At 36.4% G+C, this 26,576-nt stretch overlaps 1 protein-coding gene across 2 annotated transcripts in view; it reads right to left on the bottom strand.

The window, feature by feature from the left end:
- Positions 1-2,861: 2,861 nt before the first annotated feature.
- Positions 2,862-26,576, bottom strand: part of LOC137297667 (uncharacterized) — a 115,305-nt gene continuing 91,590 nt past the window's right edge. For both annotated transcript variants that reach the window (XM_067829581.1, XM_067829589.1), the window contains 5 exons: positions 15,236-15,965; positions 13,367-13,425; positions 9,025-12,125; positions 8,605-8,766; positions 2,862-6,609 (listed from right to left, as the gene is read on the bottom strand). In XM_067829581.1, coding sequence (XP_067685682.1) covers positions 6,541-6,609; positions 8,605-8,766; positions 9,025-12,125; positions 13,367-13,425; positions 15,236-15,965 — 4,121 coding nt within the window. In that variant the 3' untranslated portion in view covers positions 2,862-6,540. The remainder of the gene's footprint in view (positions 6,610-8,604; positions 8,767-9,024; positions 12,126-13,366; positions 13,426-15,235; positions 15,966-26,576) is intronic.

Here is a 26,576-nt window from a genome sequence, read left to right as displayed (position 1 = left end):
AATGCAGTTGTTTTACTGTCCTGCCCTGGTTTTCAAATTTACATGTACTTTCAATTACTAGAAATCCATAATTTGATTTAGTTATGATATGGATGGAATACTATCGATGTGACTTAAAACTGACTCACTATTTCCTCTTTTTCAGTTTATGCATTGTCCCAATGACAACACCACGCACTGTAAAATTGTTTATGTATGGTCCACATTATGGTGGATCTTAAACTCAAAATACCTAAAATTCAACATACAAAAACATGTCTCTTAGAAAAACCAGGGAGTCCATATAGAGGGGGAGAAGAAACTCCTCGAAAAGCGGCTGAACGTATGTCTCGGGTCGTTACGTAACCAGTGTAGCCAAAATGGTGACAGCGTAGTATTTAAGATTGAGCCCGCTTTATTTTCAACAGTTGATTAAGTTCGCTGAGTGTTGTAACAACTGAAATCCTACTTAGGTTAACTATCTTGTCACGTCAGTTTAAGTCAAATAATTGGTATTAGTGTCCGTATTAGGACAGTAGATTTGTAGTAGGGTTTCAAGTCGGTATGTTATAGCAGGGAGCCTATATAGAGGGGGAGAAGAAACTCCTCGAAAAGCCGCTGAACGTATGTCTCGGGTCGTTACGTAATCAGTGTAGCCAATATGGTGGCAGCGTAGTATTTAACATTGAGCCCGCTTTATTTTCAACAGCTGATTAAGTTCCTTGAGTGTTGTAACAACTGAAATCCAACATGTAGAAGATAGGTTTACTATTTTGTCACTTCAGTTTAAGTCAAATAATTGGTACTAGTGTCCGTATTAGGACAGTAGATTTGTAGTAAAGTTTTAAGTCGGTATGTCATAGCGCACTGGCTTCTATTCTCGATTCACCGCGAAGATAAAGAGTAAATTGTGCCGATAAAAACTTCTTTCAAACATTCGTTTAATTTTTAGAAGGAAAACATACCTTTAGTTGAAAGGTATTTGCAATAGTGGCAGTTAAGTTAGACTTAAAAATGTTAGGGTGTAACTGAGGTGTGTGAAAAATATGACATTTCGCCGATTTGTTCTGATCCGCCATCGTTTGAGTATTCCTAGTTACTTCCTCAAAATCATCTTTCACATACACCTTTAATTCATATGAGGGGAATATACTATCAGGTGAAATGTGTTTGCAAGTAATAGTGATAGTTTCATAATCTATTTGTATTTGAGATGTGTGAAAAATGTGACATATCGCCGATCTGCTCTGGTCCGCCATTGAAATACTACACGCCGTTGTTTGAGAGTTTCTAGTTATTACCTCAAAAACATCTTTCACATACATCTTTAATTCTTATGAGGGGAATATACTATCGGGTCAAATGTGATTGCAAGTAATAGTGATATTTTCATAATTTAAAACAAAATGTGAGGGCATATTTGAGGTGTGTGAAAAATATGACATATTGCCGATCTGATCTGATACGCCATTGATGCTTGGGGGTTATAGTTCCATAACTTCTTTCTTTCTTGTTGATCTTATTATTTCACAAAACTGGAAAGGTGTTTTAGAATGCTTTGTGACAGTTTTACACTTTATTTTTGAGGGCAGTGTGACAGTGTCAGTTAACATTTTGTTAATGTCCATTCCATTCCCCACACGCAATAAAATATCTGAATTAATTATTAATGTAAACAAAAATATCTCAAAGTAGATTTTTTAAAAAGGACAGCTGTTCTCGCGATACTTTTGCGTTCTTTAACATGTTTTGGGAGGGAAGGCTGCGGTGTATCATTTATTCTTTCATTCATTCACATTACGTACTTTTTTCTTTAATTCTTTTTCGTTATTTCTTCCATTCATTCATGTAATTCTTGCTCTTAATTCTTACTATAATGCATTCATTCATATGCATTCATTGTACAATTCCGACTGATACAATAAACTGGCTGAAGTTCTGTTAAACACAACTGAAGTTGCGCTGGGAACTAAACAAGTCACTGTGTGCGTTGGAGCATGACGGGGCACACTTTTATTGGTGCAGATGGCAAAGAAAGCAAACGAGTAACCTATCCCTGTTGTAGAGTATCCCTGGAAAACGTATTAAATTTGATAATTTTGCCTAAGTATCAGCTGTTGCAAAAGTCTTCCAAAAATAGTGAATGTTTCTGCATTTTGTAGCTCATTTTTCTCATGTTTAGTATCGTAGTACACAGGAAAGGAACGGGAATTTCTATCCATGAGCTCGGTGGAGATTTATGTTCTCAAAACGTCAACGCCAAACACGATTTAAGGTCATATTACTCATCTCATTACGATGTTGGAATGGTGTATCTTGGAAAAGAAATTGGATTTAACAGAATGGCATCTTATATCATTTCGGTACTGTTAAAAATAGTTATGCACTTATAAAGTGAAACCATTCACTTCAACACATCGTCCGCTGAATAAAAAATAAGACAGGTAAGGCTGGTTGGTTTGCATCAGCCTCTCTACTTTCGTATTTTATTGAGTTGATCCTAAAAAATCTTCCGGAGATGAAAGTGTCAAGCTGTAACCTCTTCCAAGCTGTATCTTCAACCAATGGAGCCCCATATGCTTTGCCCACTGAAGCTCTTTATGTTCCTTTTCATTGAATCAATCCTGAACATCTTCCGACGTTGAAAGTCAAACTGAAACTTCTTCAAGGCATCATTTCCACTTCCACTGAATGGACAAAGAAGAATCTAATATTTGCCTTTATCGAGTGGATCTTGAAGTCTTCAACACATAGCCAGATTTATTGTCCATTGTAGTCTTCATGTTTTTATTTTGTCTTCAGGAGTGGAAAGCTTTTAAACACAAGAACAATGATATCAGTATATTTACTTCAGAATTTTAAGTACAACAAACACCTATAAATGGGTAATTTCCTTATTTTAATTCATGACGATGATATCAAAAACTCATTACAAAATACGATCATTTAAAACAATTGAGCAGCAATGAATTATGCACTATTTTACACAAAATGTACAAAAATAACTACCAGTGATGATAAGTTATACTATAATGATGAACTTTACTGCAAATGTAAAACTTAAATATGTTGTGACATTTCACCACAATGGAATGGAGTTTATTACAATTTATGTGTGTAAGCAGTTTATTCTTTGTATTTATGCTATGTACAATGATAACTTTCACATGGCAATGCATGGAATATAATCAAAAGAAAAAGAATCAGCACATTAAATGGATTTAGCACTTCAGGGTATTTACAGTGGAAACCTCAGCATAGAATATGGGTACAGACAAAGAACACTTGAACAATTAGGACAATGCACTGTAGATTCTCTCATGGAAATGCCCTAAAATAGAATATGTACATAAACTGGGTTACAGGTGCCTTTTTATAAAGCAATAACAACCCATTATACCGAGAATTTGACAGTATATAAACATCCGACAACAAACATAACATTCATATATTATTTGTTTGGAAAGTAAGCTCAGGGTTTTCAGTATATCTGTCATATAGAGCAATCATTTCCTCTTTACGTTAGGTACTGGTCACAACTGCTTTGTTTCTGGTCGTGCAAGTTTCGTGTGGTTTAGTCCAAAAGCTTTCAAATGCATGACCATTTAAAGGAAATGCAACAAAAATGAATATCATCTGTCAGTGAACACTATACTGTGGTTGTTGATGTGATCTATGTACTTTTGTATTTGTACTGAAGATTGCTGGGAAATCACATATACGTGGAATCACAGGACAGAAATCAAACACATCTGTCAAATGCAAAGACATATGTATGCACGTTTGAATGTACATACCTATGTATCTATGATTACAGGTATGAATATAACAGACCCCTAAACAAGTATCACTCAATAACTGAATGGCATGTAAAATGATCATTTGTGTTCTTTTCTAATGGGCTTAACATACTTAAGAACATTCATCTTGACATGTTGCAAAAACTGTCATCCCTTCCTGAAGAGGGCTAAGCTTGAGAAAAACAAACACGTATCATGAAATACTTTACTGGACACCTGTTCCATCATTTCCTCAATATATGAACTTTGTCTGAAGCTAGATTAGCACTTTTTCATCTTTTAACCATATAGCCCATGATTTCAAGGTCACACAGTCATACGTTTCATCTGAAATTTATAATTCAGCATTAATCCACATGAACACCCAAGCTGTGGACCATGTTTTGTGTAAGATGTAAGATACAGGAACCACATCAGAATATTAATGTCTATGTACATGTGATATAATATGATCAATTGCTGAAAAACAAATTCCAATTGGATTGGAATATATATATATATCTCAATGTATTTTACATGACGTTGTTTTGATTGTACTGGTATCAGACATCTTAAAACCACTTCCTCATGTCTCCAGTCTTCACTGGAATGTCAGATGTAGAAGTGAAGCAGATAATTTCCAAACTAATTCCAATGTTGGCACCTTTGGACAAATTCATTACATCTATAATTAACATTAAATACTTCTTTTATTATGTGGCTTTCGCTACAGGATCACTTTCTTCAAGAACAGTATATATTATAATGATAACTATCTCAATATTTCAACGTTCTAAGTTCAAAATAATACTGCAACATATTGAATAAAACAACTATCAAGAAACAAAACATTATGCTTTCTCTAACAGGAAAGAGTAACACTTAAAGGATAATAAACGAAATAACAACAAATATTTTATCACACTGCTACAACTACCTGGTAGTTCAAAATGATTGTGTTGTGGCATCTGGACTTTCAAATAAATGATGGTGTAAAATAAAAAGCATTCAAATTGGGAATTTTCATGGATCATAAGTCATTAATAAGATGTGAAAATAAGAAACTGACTTTGCATTAAACATATTTAATAACTTCTAACAGTTATGCCCCATAAATCAGGAAAATGTGTAACAACAACAAAACACAAATATAACTGTTCATAAATAGAAAAGGATTAGTACAATCGACAATCGACATTATTTGACATTATTAAGCAGATTTATCAAAGAAAATTTCACCACTGAGACATTCTAGCTACAATTTCATAGATGGCATCACATTACAATCATTTTGGATTGCATAATACACATAGAGTAATATTCTGCTTCATTTCGTTGCTTAGTACATTTTTATCTATCATGATCTAACCTCTACAATAAATAAATACTATATTGTCATAAAATATACAAACAAATAAAGCAAAAAGCTAAAAGGAATGCCCATAATTTTATAGAAAACATGGAAATATATCTGTATATTCTGAAACAGTTTGGTTGCCTTAAAAGAGTAAATATAAGGATGAAGAAATTCTACAGAACATATCTGATCCTTCAGAGTTCAAAAATTATACAGTTAGCCTTATGTTGTGAACAAATTACCTTAAGAGTATATCATACTTCATTTTATCACATTCTTAGTGAGAGAAAATATGTTGTTGTTGGAATTAACCCAAAATCTTGATTTATTTATTGTTTACCCGGTCTAAAGTTCAGAAAGAAAGCAATACACGAATGATAAACTAAAACGTAAAACGTATTTACAATGTGGGAAACACATATGTCTAATGGAATCATTTCCATATATCATACATCTTAAAGAGATCAATTACACCATCGATTTAATTTAGATATACTAGTAAGTCCTCATGCCTTTTAATATCAGTGTGAACACTTGTAAACTTTAATAGACACTTGATAAAACTTATATCTTAAAAGTATGCCAAATCTTACCTAGAGAAAGTAGTCCACATTCCATTTCACAAACTCCAAAGAACTTTTACTGTAAGGGTCACACCTAAGTAACTGGACACCATTTGCCTTGGTAAGGACAACTCTATGGATGAACAACTTTTTATTCACCCACAAAGATTGTCTTTATCTCCAACTCCAACTCCAACTTCAAAATATGCCACTCAAGAAGTCATTACCCTTGACTGTTGAAATTTCTAATTATTATTCTGCATCCATTCCCATTTATCAAGTTTATGTTTAATTTACTACTGGTAAATGCATAGTAGTTCTGCTGATAAATCATGACTTTGATGTTACTTCTAATTAACATTATTCTATTTAGACATTTCAAATGTCAGTCAATTCAAGCTATCTTTAGGTATGACAATGACATGATACAACTTAATAATTTACATACAACATTCCAAAGCATGGTTCAAAAATGTAAGATACATTCAAATGTTCCTGATTCTAAGAATATGAACATTTGCACACCATCATTATCTAAATTCCACATAACATCCATTCTCACATCATACATTTCACAAGTAAGTGCTATATTTACAAAATCAACATTTAACCAGAGCGTGTTTGTTTCATACAACTTCATAAAATTCACAGGATACCAAATATGATTTAGCTCCCATTCTAAAACCTAATTTGTGATAATTCATATAAGTTTGAACTAAATGAATCAACACCACCACCAAACTAAGCATTTCCCAGTGCTAAACATCATAGAAAAACACCCAGTTGATTTCACCGAGTGACATGGCAAGGCACTAATCTCAGGATGATTGACATATGACATATAGAAGTCATTTCATTGTAACTATAATTGTCCAGGAAGTCCGGCTTTCATGGGCTTACACTCCGGACCATGTCGCTTCCAGTGATTGTTCTGAAATAAAGTACATACATATTAAGCCTTGCAATGTATTTTCTTCATTCAACATTTTTTTAGATCTAAATGTCAGGAAAAATGCACAAATAAATGGCTTGAGGAATGTCAAGCAGAGCCAGGAAGGGACTGTAATGTTGTGTGATTGTAACTGCTGTAAAAAGTACTGCAGTTATATGACATATTGTTAGCTGAAACTGGAACAAATAATTTCTGTGAACCTTAAGCATGGGTTGGGGTAGTCTGTCACATACAGCCTGTAACAAGAATATGCAAGAAAGTCCATGCAAGTGTAGAATCTGCGACAAGTGTACATTTACACATCTTCTGTAAACGGGCTCTTTTTCATCATATTTTATGAGAATGTTTTATGAACAGTATTTTTTCTTTACAATATGTTTATTTCAGAGACTATATGTTATGTTGAGATTAAAATTAGGGTAAATCGTTAATTTTGTCAAAAGACTAGTATATCTGGACACATTTATGGGATACAACTATTAGCATATTCTTGATGCACCTCGTACAATTTCTGTCATGTGACATGTGAAGATCTGGCTTAGAATTGAGTTACATTAACCCATGTTTGCCAGATGAGGTGACTAATAGAATCAGGTGGACAGGCTTGCTGACTTGGTTGACACAGGTCAACATTGTTCTCATTTGTGTAGGTCAGTGTTTATGCTGTTGATCACTTGATCACTGCTATAAAGTCAAGTGTGGCATAAAATTAACTCACTCACTCATAATTATTCTCTCATGATATTGTTAGAATATTTCTAACTGTGGCATTTTAGACATAACCTAAAAAATTCCTTGAGAGAAGTGGAGAACTCTGACATATAAAACAATACGATATATTATATATATATGAATGATATATATGGGTTTATTTTTTATAAAATTATTGATTTTGGTAATATGCTTCTAGGATAAAATGAACACTACGGGTCATGTTTTTCAAGATCACACATTTGCAGGATACTTTTACGCAAGATTTATCTAAGCAAGAAGCAACTAAAAGCAAACAGAATGTGATGGATAGCAAAAAAGGGAATGAACAACCCATATTGTCACTAAAAGATAACCCACAATCGATCAGTACAAATCTAAATGCAATTTATCAAAGGTAATAGAATATAGTCATCCATACAAAACACTATCCTTGTACACTTTCAATATAAATCAATTATATTTCTATGGCAGCAAAATGAATAGGTATTATTTGGCTTGCAGATGAATATTATTGTAACATCTAAGAATTTATGTCTAGAAACCATATGTGATCATAAGAACTTACTTGGATATGATAGGTAAATATGTAGAGAAGGTGGGTGCAGATGAAATGCCTCAGACAATCACTTCAGTTCTGGATCATGGCGATAGTATGACCAGAAAAATGATTAACTGAACCATGCAAGATTTCATAGGTTGATGAAGCCTTGCACAGTTCGGTTCATTAGGATTATGAGCAGAAATTTTGAAATGCAGTTGACAGTACCAGACCACATCACATCCCATCCCAACAAGGGACTTGTCAAGCCCTGACATCTTCCTAATACAGTAGGTTACTTTACTGGCATGTCTTTACCCACAAATCTAACCCAGAAAAAGCAATAACTAAGGCATTTGGCCTTGTAGGGTACCATCTGCAGAAAGCACTTATTACTGTATAGTCTTGTGAAATTCAAATCTGTCCTGTTTATAAGACTAATCCTGCTGCAAAGTTTTGATGTTCTCCAACTGAGTATAAGTGAACAACCTTAAGCATGATTTGGTTTGGTTGCTTTTTCAACCTACACTCAGAAATATTCCAGCTATATGGTAGCAGTCTCTAAATAATTGAGGCTGGACCAGAAAATCTAGTGATCAACATCATGAGTCTCAGTCTAGACAATTCAGATACAACGACATGTGTCAACCAAGACAGTGAGCCTGATCACCCAATCCCGTCAGTCACCCCTTAATACACTAACAAAATGTTTCTCTGCCTACCTGACAAGTCTGGCTACAGTACCAGACCATTCGACAACTTGAGCAAAGATACATGGCCAAGGCACCACACACTACACAGGAACCATTAAACTGATGAAGTCTTGGAGGAGGCTGTGTCATTGCCACCTGTTGCATTCTTCTCTGGTTATCCTGCTCCTGAAACTAAAAACAAACACCATGTCCAGAAGACTCACTGTCTGTGCACTGAAACCAGGAACCTTCATGAAAGTATCAAAAATTATTTCATGCACAAAATCGCATTTCATTTCCCAAGTATGTTACACATTTTCCAAACTATTAATTTGTTTTGAAAAAAAAACAAAACTGGTGTCATCACTGATTTATTCATAAGGCTTTCATCACTATTGTGTCTTACAAAACCAATGAACATGTTTTGGCAGATCACTGTCATGTATTTACCTCTATTAATGCTGGTGCAGCACCTTGCCCTGGTGCTAGCATTCCTGATTCACGGGGATACCCTTGCTGCATTGTCTGTTGCATTTTTGCCTGCATAGGTCCCGGCACAGGGCCTGATCCTTGAGCAGGTCCACGTTGCATCATCCGCATATTATGCAATGCTGCTCTCATATGCATGCTGTGTTCCTGATTCTGTGATGAAGGTGCCATTGCATAGTTTGAGCCACCACTTTGAGATAATGGTGGCACCCCTGTCTGCATGGCATGAGAAGGTCCACTAGACGACATTGCTGGGTTAGCACCCTTCTGGGACATTGGGTATTTCTGTGCTTGGGAATAATGTTGCCATTGACTCTTGCGAGCCATCATCATCATGTGCTGCTGCTTCTCAATGGACATTGGTACATTGGAAACTGATGTTGGCACTTGAGGCCTCCATGCCACAGGTTGTGGAGGAGATTTGTATTGGTTTGTCATTGCTGGGCCACCTCTATTTAAGTGATCAGTGTAAGATGACTGTGATTGTTGATGTGGAACTTGACCAGGCATTACAGACCCTTTCTCTGGCATCCTCTGGTAGCTTTCAACCATTTGAGAAGACTTTTCTGTATTTCTTTGCTGGTACTGTGGTGTTGCATAAGAGGGAGCTTGTGTTGAGGTATTCATTGGGTAATTAGGTGCAGACATCATTGGTTTGGGCCCTGATGACAACAAAGCTGATTTGACACTTGTTGGTTCTTGCATCCTATATTGAGCTCCTGGTGTTGATTGCCTATTTTGCATAGAGGCATATGGTGCATCTGTCAGTGATGACATTGGATTACCAGCATGAACATGTCCTTGATGAGGATATAAAGAACTTGAATGTTGTCCTTGAGGCACTCCTTGGGGACTAACAGGGTTGTGGCCAGGATATGGTTTTGGACCATAATGTGCAACATTGGGTATGTTGTCCCTTCTTATCATTTGCTGTGACTGCTGCTGTTGATCAAAACCTGTTCCCTGTCTCCTGGCTAAAGCTGCTGTTAATTCTCGCTGTACTGTACTCTCAGTCTCATCTTTTGGACCACTTGGAGGTTCATTTCCTCCAGACATGTGCGGATTCCCTGGTATATGTCTCTGCATATCCGGTTTAGATATCTGTGGCTCCTTTGTCAAGTCAATAACCTCCAATCCCCTATCAGGTCTGATACCATGAGCAATTTGGGGTCTGACATGAGCTGACTGGTGAATACTGTGAATTGCTGTGGGCCTCACGGGTTGGTTTCCTGGATAGCCTTGATGAGATGAATACATTTGATTTTGAGACAATGGATTGGGCATTCGTGAGGACCACTGCTGCTGCTGAACACTGCCATGATCCACAACAAAAGCACCAGGATGCATGTTACCCATCATTCTCTCTCCAGGGGCATTGCATGACACAGGCTGATCCTGAGGAACATGAGTAGCATTGTAATTGGAATCTGACGAGTTCCTGGATTTTGAGTTATGATCGGTTTGGATTTCATTCACTGCTGGGCCTCTGTGGACTCCAGTTACTGGATGTGGTTGATGTAAAGCTGAAGGGTGATGTCCTGGTGCTGCAGTGTTTCCTGGACCATGTGGATTAGGAGGAAGGAAAGATGCGGGGATTTGGTCCTGAGGAGCATTTTTTGCTGGAACTATCAAGCTACCTGCAGTTTGGAAAGGTGGCTGGGAGTGGGCTGGAACCAAAGCTGAAGAGGAGAGGGCACATCTATTCAGAGAGCTGGGTGGTTCATGAATAGGTGTTTTCCTTTTCACATAAGGAGAGCGGGTTATTTCTGAACTAGGAACATCACTATCCTGAATTACTATGACATCTGATTTATTCTGATGTGCAGGAGTTGGAACTACATTAGACCCTGTTGATCCTGTTCTCTGTTCTTCACTCATTCGTCTCTGCTTACTTCGGGTTCTTTGTAACATGGCAAGATTTATCATTTCTACAATAGGTCTTCGATCTTCTGAACTAATTCCTCTCTTCCTCTGTCCAGCCCCAACCAAATTCAGTGGTGCAGTGCTCAAGTTGCTGCTTGGACTTGTAGCAGTCTGAGATAAAGGTGCAGGAACTGAATATACTGGGTGAGTATTTTGCTGACCAGGTACTGTTTTCTGAAAACCTGTCATACCTTGTGGTGTTTCTTGAAAAGGCCTAAGTTCAGCTACCTGTGCCCTGTGTTGAGTATTTGAGACAGGAGGTTTGAATATTTGACCTTGCAGATGTAAAGGGGTTTCACTTTCATGGGGAGTGTTTTGTTGACTTTTTAACATTTTCATTTCTCTCAACAACATTGCCTTTCGTTTTTTCATCTGAAGAAGAGCTTCTCTCTCTCGTTCTTTCTTGGCAGCTAATATTTCAAGCTGTTTGAACTCCCTAAAGTGTTTTTCAAATTCTTTATCTAAATCCTTTCCTTCCATGTTCCTTGGTGGGTGATTATGCCTTGGAAATGGGGGCTTGGGGTGTTGGCCCCCATGAGCAGGGATAAGACCAGGAACAGGTCCTGTCACATGTGAAGCTGGATGGATTATCGTAGGCCCTGTTGGTCTTGACACTGAATAAGCCTCTGGCACTGAACTATTGGAAGCAAAAGGAGACCCATAAAGAGGTGGTACAGCAGTGCTAATGCCTGAATTAGACTTTGAAAGTGGCACTGGACTTGTGGTAGGAGGCAGTTCTTGGGGACCTAGAAGCGGACCTACAGGAACTTGACTGGATGGTGCCACTGCAAGAGTCTGATTTTGTTGAGACAGTTGATCATTATCTGTTGTCTGTTGTACTGCACTGGGTTGCAGCTGAGTTCCTAAAGGCATAACAATCCCTCTTGCCATCTCTGCCAGTGACACAGGAGTTTGTGAATCAGCTTGTGTCAAATTCAGAGCTTCTTCTGTTAGTGTCTTTGTCTCCTTTGGGGTGGAATTACTTTCAGGGGTTTCAGTAACAACAGTCTGTAGAATATCTTTTGTTTCCTTGACCAGTGCAGGTTCAGCTGACACAGGCCGGGCTGGTTGCTGAACTTGAGGAAGGACCATCTGGACTGGAGGAGCCTTAGGCCTGATGCATACTCCACCTGGTTTATCTGAAAATTTCAAAGAAAATCATTTATTATTTATTTAGAACAGTGCAAGTCATCTAAACTGCCAGGCTTTGGGACTGACAGAATATGACAGTATAGTAAGCAAGCTGGTTCAGCGAACTTTTCATTTTTCAACTGGAAAATGTTATTCCGTAACCCAATGCTTTGTTAATACATGTTCTGCTACTAACAGTCTGGGAGACGCCAATTAAACTGTAATTTATTTTGTCAAAACACATATGCTGCTCACCAATTTACCTCATCGACTTATATATATACTCTTAAAAAAAAGTAGGGGATAATGAACTTTCAATTTGGATAGGAAGTGTACACGTTAACAAATGTTTCAAGGACAGACATCTTATGAACACACCACCATTTCCCTCTATTACCAGCCCTAAACACAACACATGATACCCACGTGCACAACTCAGTTGGCCCATGCACGGGCATGGCGTCCCATTCTTGAGTTTGACTTTTTTTTAATAAGGTCAAGAAATCACTTAGAACATTAATTTTGACAGTCATCTTGCATCATACATTTGTTAGTGTTTGTTTCTAGTAGTTTGTTTTAAAATGAAATTTGTATATGTGCAAATTACATGCCATACACCAATCATCTTTCAAAAGCGACTACATTCCAATAACTATGGTTGTAAGGAGTGCAAATGTTGATGCACTCTCAAAACATTCAATAATATGATATCAACATTGATTGACTCCGATAAATCTCCTAAATATTTTTAATTGTCAAAAAGGAAGAAGATCCCCTACTTTTTTTTAACAGTATACTTAACCACTGTACATAATTGTAATCCACTGTGTTGTTAATACACGTTCAACCAAACAACAGGAAAACCAACATAGCAGATGCCGGTTTTGTGAGCGTTAACTACTGTACTACAGTCTACTGTGCTAAAGTACAGAGTAGACTGATGCCGGATTAGATGGCATGCAAATGATCATAAATTAACTAGCTTCTGTCAAGATCAAACCCTTGTGCCCAAACTCTATTGAGAGCAACTGGAGGGATGCCAATTTTGAGGGCTTCCACTCTGTAACATATGTTGCTGTGCAAACATTTCCTATTCATACGAAGATATTCTTTCCATGATCATCTTTACATGATATGCAGCTGTGCAAGAAATTTATTATTGCTGTTATACATTGTAAAAACATCAAGATTATGGGAATGTTTTCTTCATGGTTCTGGGAATATTCAAGAGCAGAAGGTAATCACATACCAGTTTTCCTCACACAAAGGTCTAGAGGCTGTCCAGTTGGTTTGGTTTCTGCTGTTTCGCTGAAATTGCAGAACACAGAATGACACTGACACAAGAATGTACTATCAACAAAATGGATTTTGGATGAAAGAATTTTTAAGGTTTCATTTCTAATCAAATACATCACTTTCACAGTCTAAAACAAGTTTCAGTATGACTGATGCGACATATTGAAAGTAGTAACTGAAAGATCCAGATATTTGTGTGTTACTGAATATTTCTAATAAACAAATAATAGGACACTTTAGCAATGAACAGTCACCCACATGGTAATGTCATATTGACAATATTGCAGCCATATCGTGACTAAAACAAGTTCTAAATACATGATAAATACAGTGTTGAATCATAAAAGTCTGTCAACGAAGGACAGAAAATAAAAGTTCACAGGTATGAACATAAAACTAATTTGTCATTCCAAACTTGTTTTACTATTAATACTATACAGTATACATGTGAACAGGTTATAGATCACCAAAAACTGAAGGTAGACAACCATACTAGAAATTTTCAACCTTGCCTTAATCAAACCTCATAAGCGTAACAGTGTTTATTTGGTGGGTAATGCACATCTTATGATTTCCTGCACATTTGTAAGATAGCTACTGGCAAAGATGGAGTCACATATTTCTAAAAAAAACCCTGACACATGTTCATTGCTTTGTTATGAAAAATGTAAGAAATTAACATAAATATCAGCAATTTGCAACCTAAGTGTACCCAATAGCAACACTCATGTGAAACTTTAATAAGCAAACCGAAACTGACGTACGCCAACCAATTCTACCATATTGACCTATCCCATGTGTCCAAACATTAGTGCAGTGTAGCACAAGGTGGCAGGCTAGAATGGAGACTGAATACCCTCGCACGCACGCACGCACGCACGCACGCACGCACGCACGCACGCACGCACGCACGCACGCACGCACGCACGCACGCACACACACACGCACACCCATTCAGAATATCAGTCTTTCTAAATCCAGAAATCATCTTGCATTTGTATTAGGGCTGTAATGAATACACTATGTGGCAAATATGATATGGATTACGAATATTGGGTAATGAATACAAATAATTATTCATGAATACAGTACTGTAGCTAAGTGATTGATGCACAATATGGAACCACCATGGTGACAAAACACTCAAATTTGGTAACCATATGTAATAGACTAATAGTTTAAGTCCACAGTACCATGTGCAGCCTTGGCAAACTAACAATACTTACACTACTGCAATGCTAGTACATATTCCATTGTTCCATATCTCACTTTGAAAAATGACCCAAGGGCTCAAGTAAAACATGCTTCATTAAAAGAATGAAGATATTCATGTTTAGCTCCAGTGACCAAGAATAACAAACTGAATTCATGAGGGGCTATGATTTGATTCACCAAATATGCAAGAGTATCATAACAGGCTTAATTTATATCTATGTCTGTCAGAACCACCAAAGCCTAGGACTTTAGTGAATTTGTTAAAATTGCCTCTGCTCACCCAGCAGAAAATGGGTACAATAGTCATGAGACTATTAACCTTCTAGCACCAACAGGCAGCTTTGGTTATCTGAGGTAATAATATTCACATTATGTGCCTTGTGCTGGAAAAGCAAAAATATACTCATAATTGCATTATTAGCATTATTACTGTCCAAAACAGTGAAAAGGCTAACTTCCTCACACAGTTATCTGTCATATTTAACCAATTCTACATCACACACCAACTACTGCAGCCAGGGTACTGGATGGGCCTATGAACCATGTTGCTTTATTAAGCCTATACAAGATTAAAATGAAAATTCTGCAAGAAGGATTCAGGTATTACCTCTTTAATGTGCTATTATCCACTCTTGGCTGACTTTCTGGTGTAGACTCTATGGCAGATGAAATTTCAGGCGATGACAGTTTCTTCACTACTCCACTCTGTGTATTATCTTCCTTACCACTTTTATGTTCTACTTCTGAAGTATCAATGACTGATCTATCTTTTTCTGTTCCTGCTTCATCAATGACCAAAGCTCCACCTTCTGTTTCTTCAGCACCAACAATCTTCAATGCTTCATGTAAGCTAAAGGAATTCTTGTCATCTGACCCATCAGTAGCAGTTGGATGGTGTGCTTTCCTTTCTCCATTCTCAGGGGAATTAGTGCATGGTTCTGCAGCAGGAGCAACAGGACTTCCATTGCCAAAGGAACTTGGAGATTTGGCAGGAACAGGATGATCGACATGTTTGTCATCTATGGGGTCAGAGTCTTGTTTATGTGGGCTCTGTGTCTCAGCTGGTTCAGAGCTTGGTTGTGTATCACCTCCATGTGTGGGACTTGGACGTACAGTATTTGCCACAACCAACTCCTCTTCTGAAGGGGAGCAAGTAGTCTGCTGCTGCAGCTGGTTGATCTTATGTTCCAGCCAATTATGGCGAGGGAACTCCCGCATGATACGTTCCGAGCTGTTCCCCTTTCCTCCAACTGTGTTTTGCATCATCATAAGAGAGTTCCCATTCTTCTGCAGGCGCCGCCTCTTGGGAGGGAGAATTGTAGGAAGCTCATCTGAATCTGCAAAAGAAGTAACATGATTTGTATACAAGGTTGACTTCCTTGTTTGGACAATATTCAATGAAATGTTCAATTAAAAACATGTCATGTAACTCAGCTGTACATTCCATCAAGTAGGCCCACTGCTAAACAGGTTTTACTTAAGTTTACGGGCTACCTAAACCATAAGTACATAACTCCCCACAGACCATATTTTGTTGTGATATGACTGTAGGCATTATGGTACGTGAGGGAAGTCTAGTGGTTAAAGCACCTACTCTTCACACCAAAGACAAGGGTTGTGTGAAGTTCATTTCTAGTGCCCCCAACCATGACATTGCTGGAAAACATACTCACTATACTCAGGCAAAATGTGAAGTTTCAAACATAATATGGATTATAATTTGAACGAAAATACGAAATCTCACTAATATGCATGCATGTATTTGTATATGTATGCATATGTATGTCTCAGTCATCATAACATATAATGATAAAAGTTCAATGTTCCCAAAAGAATTTGTTTCAGACTGGCTGACTTGAGCCTCAAGTGGTGCACTGCGACAACCCAAATTTGAAAATAAAAACTGAATCTAAAACTTGTTTACCTAAACGAGCTACCCGAATATTTACTGGATATTCACAGTATCTTACATACTACCCTGAAATATCTACCAGAAAAAAAAAATTCCATGCACAGTTGTACTTATTTGAAGAATTATGCTTAATAAATCATGAATCGAATTTTATAAAAAATCACAAAAATTGCTAAATTGAAAATGGCAAAAGTCGCTATGAAAGGAATGACTGGAATCATATCTCAAGGTGATATACATACATATCCTGATATTAAAGGTCATACAAAATGGACTGAATCAAATGGTGTCTTGTACATACCTGAATACAAGATATCATCTCTAAAATTCAATGAAAGTTTCAGAAAACTAAATAATATGCAGAACAATAAGTAATTCATATATGATATGGAAAATATTCTTATGGGTCAATATTTTCTGTAACTTAACATGAGAGGACTCGAATGACTAGCATGACAAACATCTGTCACTTAAAACATGCATATTCGTACTGGTTTTAACATAGATATTCAGACAGGCTTGAATCTATATCAGCCAGTGTGATGACAGATTTCTCCAATACATTGTCTGACTTTTTGAATGATTCATAACATGTGCTTTCTAAATAAAATTCATGGCATGTAGGGACATTTTAAAAATACAGAGAGTAAAATTATGATGACTACTCCAACAGCTTGCAGTGATTAAGCACAATATTTATAACCTAAATATTTGATATATTATGAGGCTGCAGACCAACTGTCAGTACAACAGAATGCTCAGTCTTGAGCTTCCCCAGGAACAGATTCCATTGGGTGGAAAAGGCAAATAGCTGTTGAATTTTACTGGTATTATTGGATCCTGGTTTGCAAACAAGACATTATTTGTGAAATTTGTGTCAGTAAACAGCAATATCATGGTAGAGACCATCAGAAACTGGCCTCATATATTTTTGTCCAATGTGGGGAACTGAACCCAGTCTGAGGCATGATGGGTGAACCCCTCAGCAACTAGGCTACCATTCGCTCCCAATAAGTGAGATTTGATGTGACTCATTATTTAAATATCTGGAGATATCAATCTTAATCTCTGATAACATCACAATGCACCTGGTGGCAGGCAACTACAAAGAACAACAATAGGACTGTTAGTTTGCTTCAGTTCTCTGATCCCAACACAACAAGGGTAGGAAACCATAGTACCTGTTGCTACCCTGCTTGATGATCTGCATCAAGGGTATACATCAAATACTATGATTTCCTTTCCTATTTTCCATGTGGAAAATTGAACCCAGGTGTTTGACGAGTGAACGCTGTCACCGTGAGGGTACCACAACACTGAAAAAGCAAGGCATGGCTCTGAAAAGCAACTCTGGTGCCATAAATGACTGGGGCCCCCACTGAAGTCAGGCCAGACAGATTATATCAAGGAATATTTACGTGTACAGAACTATGAGGTTTTTCATTATCGATTCATGCGCTAGCTAAAAAGAGTCTTTGGGAATGACACCCAAGTGCAGTTCAAATTGTCATCAAAACCAGCTTCAAGGAAAGGAAAGCTTTGAGACTGTATGAAACTACTTGGAACAACCACTGAATATTTGCGAAAAAGAAATTATTCATAAGTGCAGGAATGTCTTTTTTTTTGCATCAATAATTCTGACATCCATCTGATAACATATTTATTCAGCTAATTATTATCTCCATAATTCCCATAAATAATCATAGCAAACAGTCTCATTCTCCCAAGAAACCCCAAAATGGTTAATTTGACCCATACATATTTTCAGATATGGAACATTTCCATATTTACCATGGAGGAGTATTTGTTTCAGGAAGATTGTATTCTCCCCAAATTAATCATTTGCATGGACAAGCAATGCTTTTTTTCCAATTTATACTGATATCATAAATTAATATTCTAACAACATTAATAAACAAATAGTGACAATGGCCAAGTTAAACTAATAACCTGACGTATATTATACGATGGAGACGATTGTCTAAACTGACATATAATTCATTGTAGTTAATGAGCAATACTTGCTGCAATAACATCAACTTTCAGCATAATTATTAATAACTATTTATGTGAATATTATTGTATGCAAGATTGCACTTACGTTTCTGCACACGTTACATTACAAGTCTCATCTGAATCATCCACTAGTTGGGCATGATCCTATGAGCATTACACGAAGACATATTAGATATGATGTTCTGAATTCATATATACACACTCTACAATCCATATTTCATGACTTGAGACCTGTACATGTGCTTGTGTATTACAGAAGCATGGCATGTCAGACTGGTACCAACAACATCAAATAAGAGAAATGTACATATACCTATCTATCACTTTCCCATAAAATCTTCTTAAACATCTCCAAAACATGACAAAAGCACAACATTCTTCACATCACTGTGTGAACAAGCAACAATAAACCATTTGAGTGTTGTAAATATTGATTGGTTGAGTCAACGCAGTAGACTGATTGATATTTACCTGAAATGGACAATTCGGAGACGTCAGTAATGTAATCGGAAATTACAAGCCAAATTGTCCAGTGATTGAAATTAACATGACCATAATCCAGGCCTAGTCATGAATTAAAACACGGTAAGCACAGTTTGTGATGGCGAGTATATCCCAGTTAGCTGTGTCCACACCAAGCAACGTGAAATGAACGAGTAACAGCTGTTGCAGCAGACCTTCTGGTGGTGTTTGCATTCTCATGTGAGAAATGAACGACGAGTTTACTGTCATTAACATGCAAATAGTGTTCCACTTCATATGATGAATATGAAATAAACAGTCAATTATTTTAAATGCATCATGACTGAAATACTAAACATATAAACCCAATGGCAGTGAAATTGAGCTATTGCATATGCAAAGGCTTGACGAATAATGAACAATTGATTTACAGGAATCCTCGTATTTTTGTCTGTTATTCAACAATGAAATTAAAATTAAATACTAGTCTGGCATGAGGCAATATTCCTTGCTAAAATGTTATGACTTTTGAAAATAGTAACAATCATGAATGTTTCTGCTTTTTCAGGAGCTGTGGCTCTGCTTTTTCAAGAATTTGGTTTTACACAGCTTTTAGCAATATTCCAGCACTATTTTAGCAGGGAACACCTGAAATGGGCTTCATACGTTGCACCCAGGTCATCGGTGTGACAAGCCAATGTTTTCACTACTAGGCTGACCCACCGCCCCAGAGGAGCTGTGGGGCAGATTGTGGTCAGTTATGTTCACTTGTGTTGCTGAAGGATAACTTGGGGTTACTCACATTGCGTATGTGTGAAGCACATGGAATTCCATACCAAGTACCACTTTTTTAAAGGCTCCTTCACAATTAATTTGACATGACATGAGCAAGGAGAATCAGCCAGATAAAAATTATTTCCGAAATTCGAACCGCATTCAAAGAAAAATACAATATACAATGTTTTTCAAGCTTTGTAAGAATGCGAGACCCAAATGCAATCTGATATTTCAGTGACAGGTGGCCTAGTTTTGATGTGATTTGGCAGAGTTTTGATGATGTCAGATCTCATTTGAAGAACATTTGGGACATTCTGACTGTATTCAGGGTGTATTTGAGGTATGTTTATGCTGTATTCCAACTTCAATCAAAATATCCAGGTACATTTGAAGAATATTCCACCTGAATTCCAGCAGCAATCAAGATACATTCCAACTCATTAAAGAGATTCTAACAGGATTTTAGGTGGCTTGTATTTTCTATTCTATCTTGATTATGCTCAGAATATGTTCAGAATGCGGTAGGAGCACTTAGAAAACAGAAAGAATATTTTGAATGCAGTTGAAATACACCTCAAATGCTGTTTGATATTTTCATTCCAATAACATTCCAGCTCATTCTGCATCAAGTGTGAAAGGGGTATAACAAACTATCATATGCATTTAGAAAAGACTTGTTTTCTATCATGTAATCATCAAAAAACCTTCATTACTTCACAAGCAGCTTGTATACATGTAAGGTTTGTACTTCACACTACATTTAGGATTGAAGAATGATAAAAATTACAGATATGAGGACACAATATGGCAAGGAACAGCAGAACAAGTTGCAGTAATGTGGAACCAGGCCTTCTTTATTTTGTTTGAGAAGGGATTGGGTCTTCCTTGCTCAATAGACTTAATCTAGTAATATGACAGTGGCCTGCTGGTGATCAAGTCTGAACCAGACAATCAAGTGATCAGTGTAAGCAATGATTCCTGCTGGTACAATAACCAATTTAATCAACTATAAGAGCCAGTAAGACAATCCATTAAGGCACCTTAAATACCATAATAAGTTACTGGAGGCAAATTCTAACCTAAAGATTAACTTCAATCCACCATTTTTCCAAGTCTGTCAAGCTTCTGGGAAGATAATGGTTAGTGCTTGTGATTGCTCACAATGTGGAAATTGATAATATGGAGTTCAGTAATAGATCAATGATCAATTATAATTGTAAACTGCACCACAAAACTGATGTTGGCACAATCATAGTGTTGTGCAAATGAAACCAGCACCAATTAATATTATGATCAAGATGATCTAAAATACTTCCTTAGCAGCTGAGACACTCATTCAAGTCAGTTGTTTATGTTGCAGTTTTACGTTGCAGTTTTACGTGTCAGGAAACTGCATCTTCTGTTCATAGCTTCATTTAACAAACATAACAACGAGAAAATTACTTTCTAAAATTTAATTTGGTGTCTCTTTTTTTCAGGAATATCATTCAGTTTCCTTAGTCAGTCAATAATGCGATTGATTGACTGAATCTTTTGCTCCAGCATTAAGAACAATACAAAGAATATTACTACTCCAGGGGTCAAAATTAGGTTTTCGTCGAGTGCCTCTGTATCACTGTCATGATAATTCAAGCATGCCATTTCAGTTTCAGGTGTGCCATAAATTCATGGTCTGTTAAACTGAACTTCAAAACATTACATGACTTGAAGTTAATGTAAAAGTTGTAATAACATTCACTTATAAATCATGACTAACAAAACAATGCTAGGTATTTTTGTTTATTTACTGACCTCAAAACTTTCAAAAGACATTGATGAGTAGCTGTCTGTCTGACCTGTACACTTTAACATTGATCATCGTTCATAATTTCATTTTAAATCATGAAAGATAATAATGATTAAAACATACTTTTATGCACTTTCGCAAACAGGTAAGAATTTAACCGTGCCATTTCAATCTTAGCCATGAACAGCTCAGATTTGATATCACAAGGACCCGTGAAGGTAGAATAGGCCTTCAGCAGCCTATGCTTGCCACAAAAGGTGACTGTGTTTGTCGTAAGAGGCGACTAACTGGATTGGGTTGTCAGGCTTGCTGACTTGGTTGACACATGTCATCGGTTCCCAATTGCGCAGATCGATGGTCATGTTGTTGATCACTGGATTGTCTGGATTATTTATAGACCGCCACCATATGGCTGGAATATTGCTGAGCGTGGCGTAAAACTCAACTCAGTCACTGATATCACAAGGAGTGAGCGAGTGAGTGAGTGTTTAAACATACCAAACAAAAACAATCTTAGCCATGCCATCGGTACAATGGCACTAATAATTTCAATCCGTGTACTCAATACAATTGCAGTATTAGAATTACTCCAAAAGCCATCCCATACACACATATAAGGCTAAATACACAAACGATGACATGTCATTTGATTCAATGACGTTTCATTAGCTAACCGAAGCAGTGGGATTACTGAATGGTTAAAGTGTCCACTCGTCATGTCGTAGGCTTATGTGTGCTTCCCCATATGGGTATGATGTGTGAAGTCCATTCCTTGTGTCCCCATCGTGATATTGCTGGAGTATTGCTAAAAGTGGGGTAAAACTAAACTCACTAACTCACTTAACCAACTAGTTTCAAAAAGGCATTCATATAATGAGGAGCCAGGTGTCTGAATGACGCGTAAAAGCTCGCAAAACAAAACTTACTCACTAATACTCTTGCAGTCCTAGATATGATTCAAGACATTCAAGCACCACTGTGATATATAGACGAAAAGTGTCTGTTCACATGACATGCTAATTTCACAGAGACAATCTCAGTTCATATGCCATGTTTAAGTTGTGAGCTGTATGGAGAGACTGATCAATATGGTGACAATTTTAAAATAGCCACCCAGACAACAGATGGATTGGTCATGTAATTACTGCAGATTTTACATCGGAGAGATGCCATGTGTCACTTCAGTTCTTTTCGGTTTGACTTTATCTTAATCTGGGATCAATATCATCTTGACAGCTTTAATTCAATCAATCAGTTATCCTAGAACATATTGATAAAAGTATTACATTTTATAAATAACAACGACACATTTCGAATCAGAGAATCAAATGGAAACAGGTAACTTTGGTTTCATCAGTTAAAAACAGATTTTCAAATGATTTAATTTATAAACATTTGAAACCTTTTATTACATTTCTTCAATGCATTATTAATAAGCAAACCACATGATTTTGTCCCAGAGACAACTGTTCTGTTATTTCACCATTTTTTTCCTGATGCAATCTTCTTTGATGCCACCACATAAATCAACAGTACATGTACACAGATGCTCTTGAACAGTTAAATATAAAGAATATACTGTATAAGATTAATAAGACGTATAAATGTTGACACAAGGGTGACAGCTATTGCTGTCCTAAAATGATGAATTACTACAATAATACTTGATCTGTACTTTATGTACGATTCAACTTAGGACAAAATCTGTTTAACAAACAATCATATATTTAAATCGCTATTATTGGTTTGCATTACAATGGTCTCGTTTATTAAGTGCTGCACATGCATTTGATTCAGTGTCCAAACTAGTGCGCTTGCCCCCATAATTATTTAGGGGTATAGCCTGGGCTGTAGGGGTATACTTTGGCCTGGTCCAAGTATAGCCTGGGGTATAGACTAGGGCTTGGCGTAATGAGCGTTTGCTTTAACCACTAGGCCACCCCACCATCTGTTTGGTTTGGGGGTGGCTTGACCAGTTTTCAAGGTGTGTCAACTAGATGCTGATGAAATGAGCAGTCAGGCAGGTCTTCACAGGACATTTAGGTCCTTGGTGAGCATTAAAATTAAAATATACCCGCCAGACAATTCCTCATTCAGTACAGGTTACTGTCTAAGTGCTTCCAATGGAAATTTTGTATATTTTCACAAAACCTTTGTTTGGCCGCTTGTCATGAGCACAGCATCCAGACAATTAATCATACTGTATAGGGCATTATTTAAGTCTATGATGTATTTTTGTCTGATACTGCTATCATGAATGTAATTGACATGCTAAGGTACACAGTTTACAGACAATTTCAAGTAGTGGTCATAAAAGTATGGTCTGCTCAAGTGATGTACAACAAATGTCTTATCATGCAAGCGCTGTGATAAAAATTCTTGCATTTGTGTCTCCATGAATTCAAACAATTTTGAAAAATGATCATATCTGTTTCAAACCATGTTAATTAAATGTATGATGCTGATGTCCTGAAAAAACAATAAGCAACAGAGAGATGCCATTTTCTTTGACCAACATGATACTACAAAATATACAATTCAAAGACCTTTTAGTCCCATTGCCAGTCTATGCTTGTCATAATCTTCAAAACTTAGGAAATGCAGCACCAATTATAAATATTTGCATGTAATATGTATGTGGGCCTGAGGTCTTATAACTGAAATAAAAGCATAAGAATAAAACCCATTAGGTGGCACAGTGATTTATCAGCCATTACACGCTAGACGGAATCTGTACCAGTATTAGTCTATTTTGGGATCAGTGTAATCGGAATCATTCTCTTCATCTCAGTCTTGCAACTAATTGTTCTCCTTTGTGTAGCACCTTATTAAGGAAATGTCTGAAGCCTTTTCAGTGATTATTTATCATTTGTAAGAGTCTTTGGCAAACAATGTCTGGGAAATGTGCACAAAATTGAGATTATAAAAACTTAAATGTAACTGACAAAACCACTCCACATTCATAAGAAAATCTTGTTCTTGTTTACTGAGTACATTGTTTTAAAAACACAAACGTTTCTGCAAAGCAATAACTTTGTTTACAGTCAGAGGATGACTTTGCAAATTTGTATTTCAGCTCAGTAATTGTTACAATTTTCATGTGTGCCTTCCGACAATAATCAATGCTGTTTTGATTGTTTCTTAACATAAAATGACTTCACAACTTTAACTTCAGTTTAGTACCTGTAGATTATCATTTGTATCTCAGATTCCTACAATATAGTTTGAGGCAGAGGGCATTACATTTATCATACTTGAAAACTACTGTAAATCAACAGATAAATAATTTTTCTTCATGAGATTACTATTACTATCTAGACAAAGAAAGTTTGGAAATATTATGGTTTGGAGCAAGATTATCTGACACAAAAAGTCTGTTTGTCAACATTTCAAAGCAGAATCCCAGTTTGCTAGTGGAGAGGAGTATAGCACAATTGGTATATGTTAATTACAAAACATTAATGTTATCATAAACCATCACCACCATTGCTAGGAAATATTTCAAAACAAATCTGAAACATGTCTTTAATGAAAGAAGAATTAACAAAAAAATGACTGTGTACTATATGTAGAATTTGAAACTATCATATTTATCAAACAATATTACATATTTTAATCCCAAAGTTCAATAAGAACAAACTACTAACAGAAATATATGCAGAAAATATGGCTGATGTAAAAAGACGTCAAATATGAATTATCAATGAGAAGAAATACTAATGATTTTCAGTATAAAATATTAATAGATAAATAATTGTGAGGAAGTAACATTTAAATATATTTAAACAGATTAATGAAATTGTCAAGTGTTAAAGATGAAAACAAAACATTTAATGCCACATAAGTATTCATGCATATTTAATTCTAAATGTGTCACTAGTCAATGATGTGAAACATGCTGTTATAAATTGGTACTTTCTGCAAATTTCCACAAAGTTACTATTATGATAATTGATTTATACTTAGTCAGCAAATATCAACCTTTAAGATCTATGTTGATGGCTACCTTGAACAGGAAGACTTTTCTCATCTTAGGTCACATATGTATATAGTTATACATTGCTTGATGTCTGAGACAGCTTCTAGAACACTGAGAACATTAACCTTATTGCCAGCACTGTAATGTACTTGTATTTGAAAAACAGTTTAGCAATATCCTCATGACCTTGGCATCAAAAGGAGACTGTTGCTAATGTGACAGACTTTTTACCTCAAAGATTAGGCAACACTGATTGCAACATACATCACAGGACATTGATATCGACCTCCTTGTGAGAATTACAACACATTCAAATTGTAAGGTCAGTCATGAAAAAGTTATCATTGTATTTCTAAATGGACATTTTCATGAGGCATATTGCCATTCATTCATTCATTCATTCATTCATTCATTCATTCATTCATTCATTCAGTGAGATGTCTGGTATTTTTTTACACTAAATGACTAAGACAATACATTGCTCCCACACACGAAATCAAACCCATGGTTCAGGCATGACAAGCGAGTACTTTGATGACAAGGCTATCAAAATGCCCAATTGTGAACACACTTCTGTCACATAGTTGGAATATTGGTGAGTGTGGTATTACGCAAAATAAAAAAAATGACAAATAACAGAACTGTGGGGTGAATTTGTTATTTCAACTTGTAAATGTCTGACAAAGAATGAATGTATACCATGAGATGGAGCTGAATGAGGGCCTGTCACCAAGCTCCTTACACTGACAATAATTTTATCTAAAAACAAAAGTGGTCTCTTGCAGCTAGATGTTCACCTTCTGTAGTCAGCAGGCTCATCTTACAGAGAGACATCTTTTGATGCAGTAAATGGTTCTGATAACAGTTCTTTGCACGATCTTTTCTTAGAATAATCTCAAAATGCTACTGTTTGCTGATGCATGTTTCTTTAATGTTCACTTTTTTTCCGCACTGACAGATAACAAATGTCAAATTATGTATATATATGTGTGTGTGTGTGTGTGTGTGTGTGTGTG

The sequence above is a fragment of the Haliotis asinina genome, chromosome 1 (genome assembly GCF_037392515.1).
Source record: "Haliotis asinina isolate JCU_RB_2024 chromosome 1, JCU_Hal_asi_v2, whole genome shotgun sequence".
NCBI lineage: Eukaryota > Metazoa > Mollusca > Gastropoda > Lepetellida > Haliotidae > Haliotis > Haliotis asinina.
Note: the sequence above shows the minus strand (reverse complement) of the source record. Positions and strands in the feature narration are given on the sequence as shown.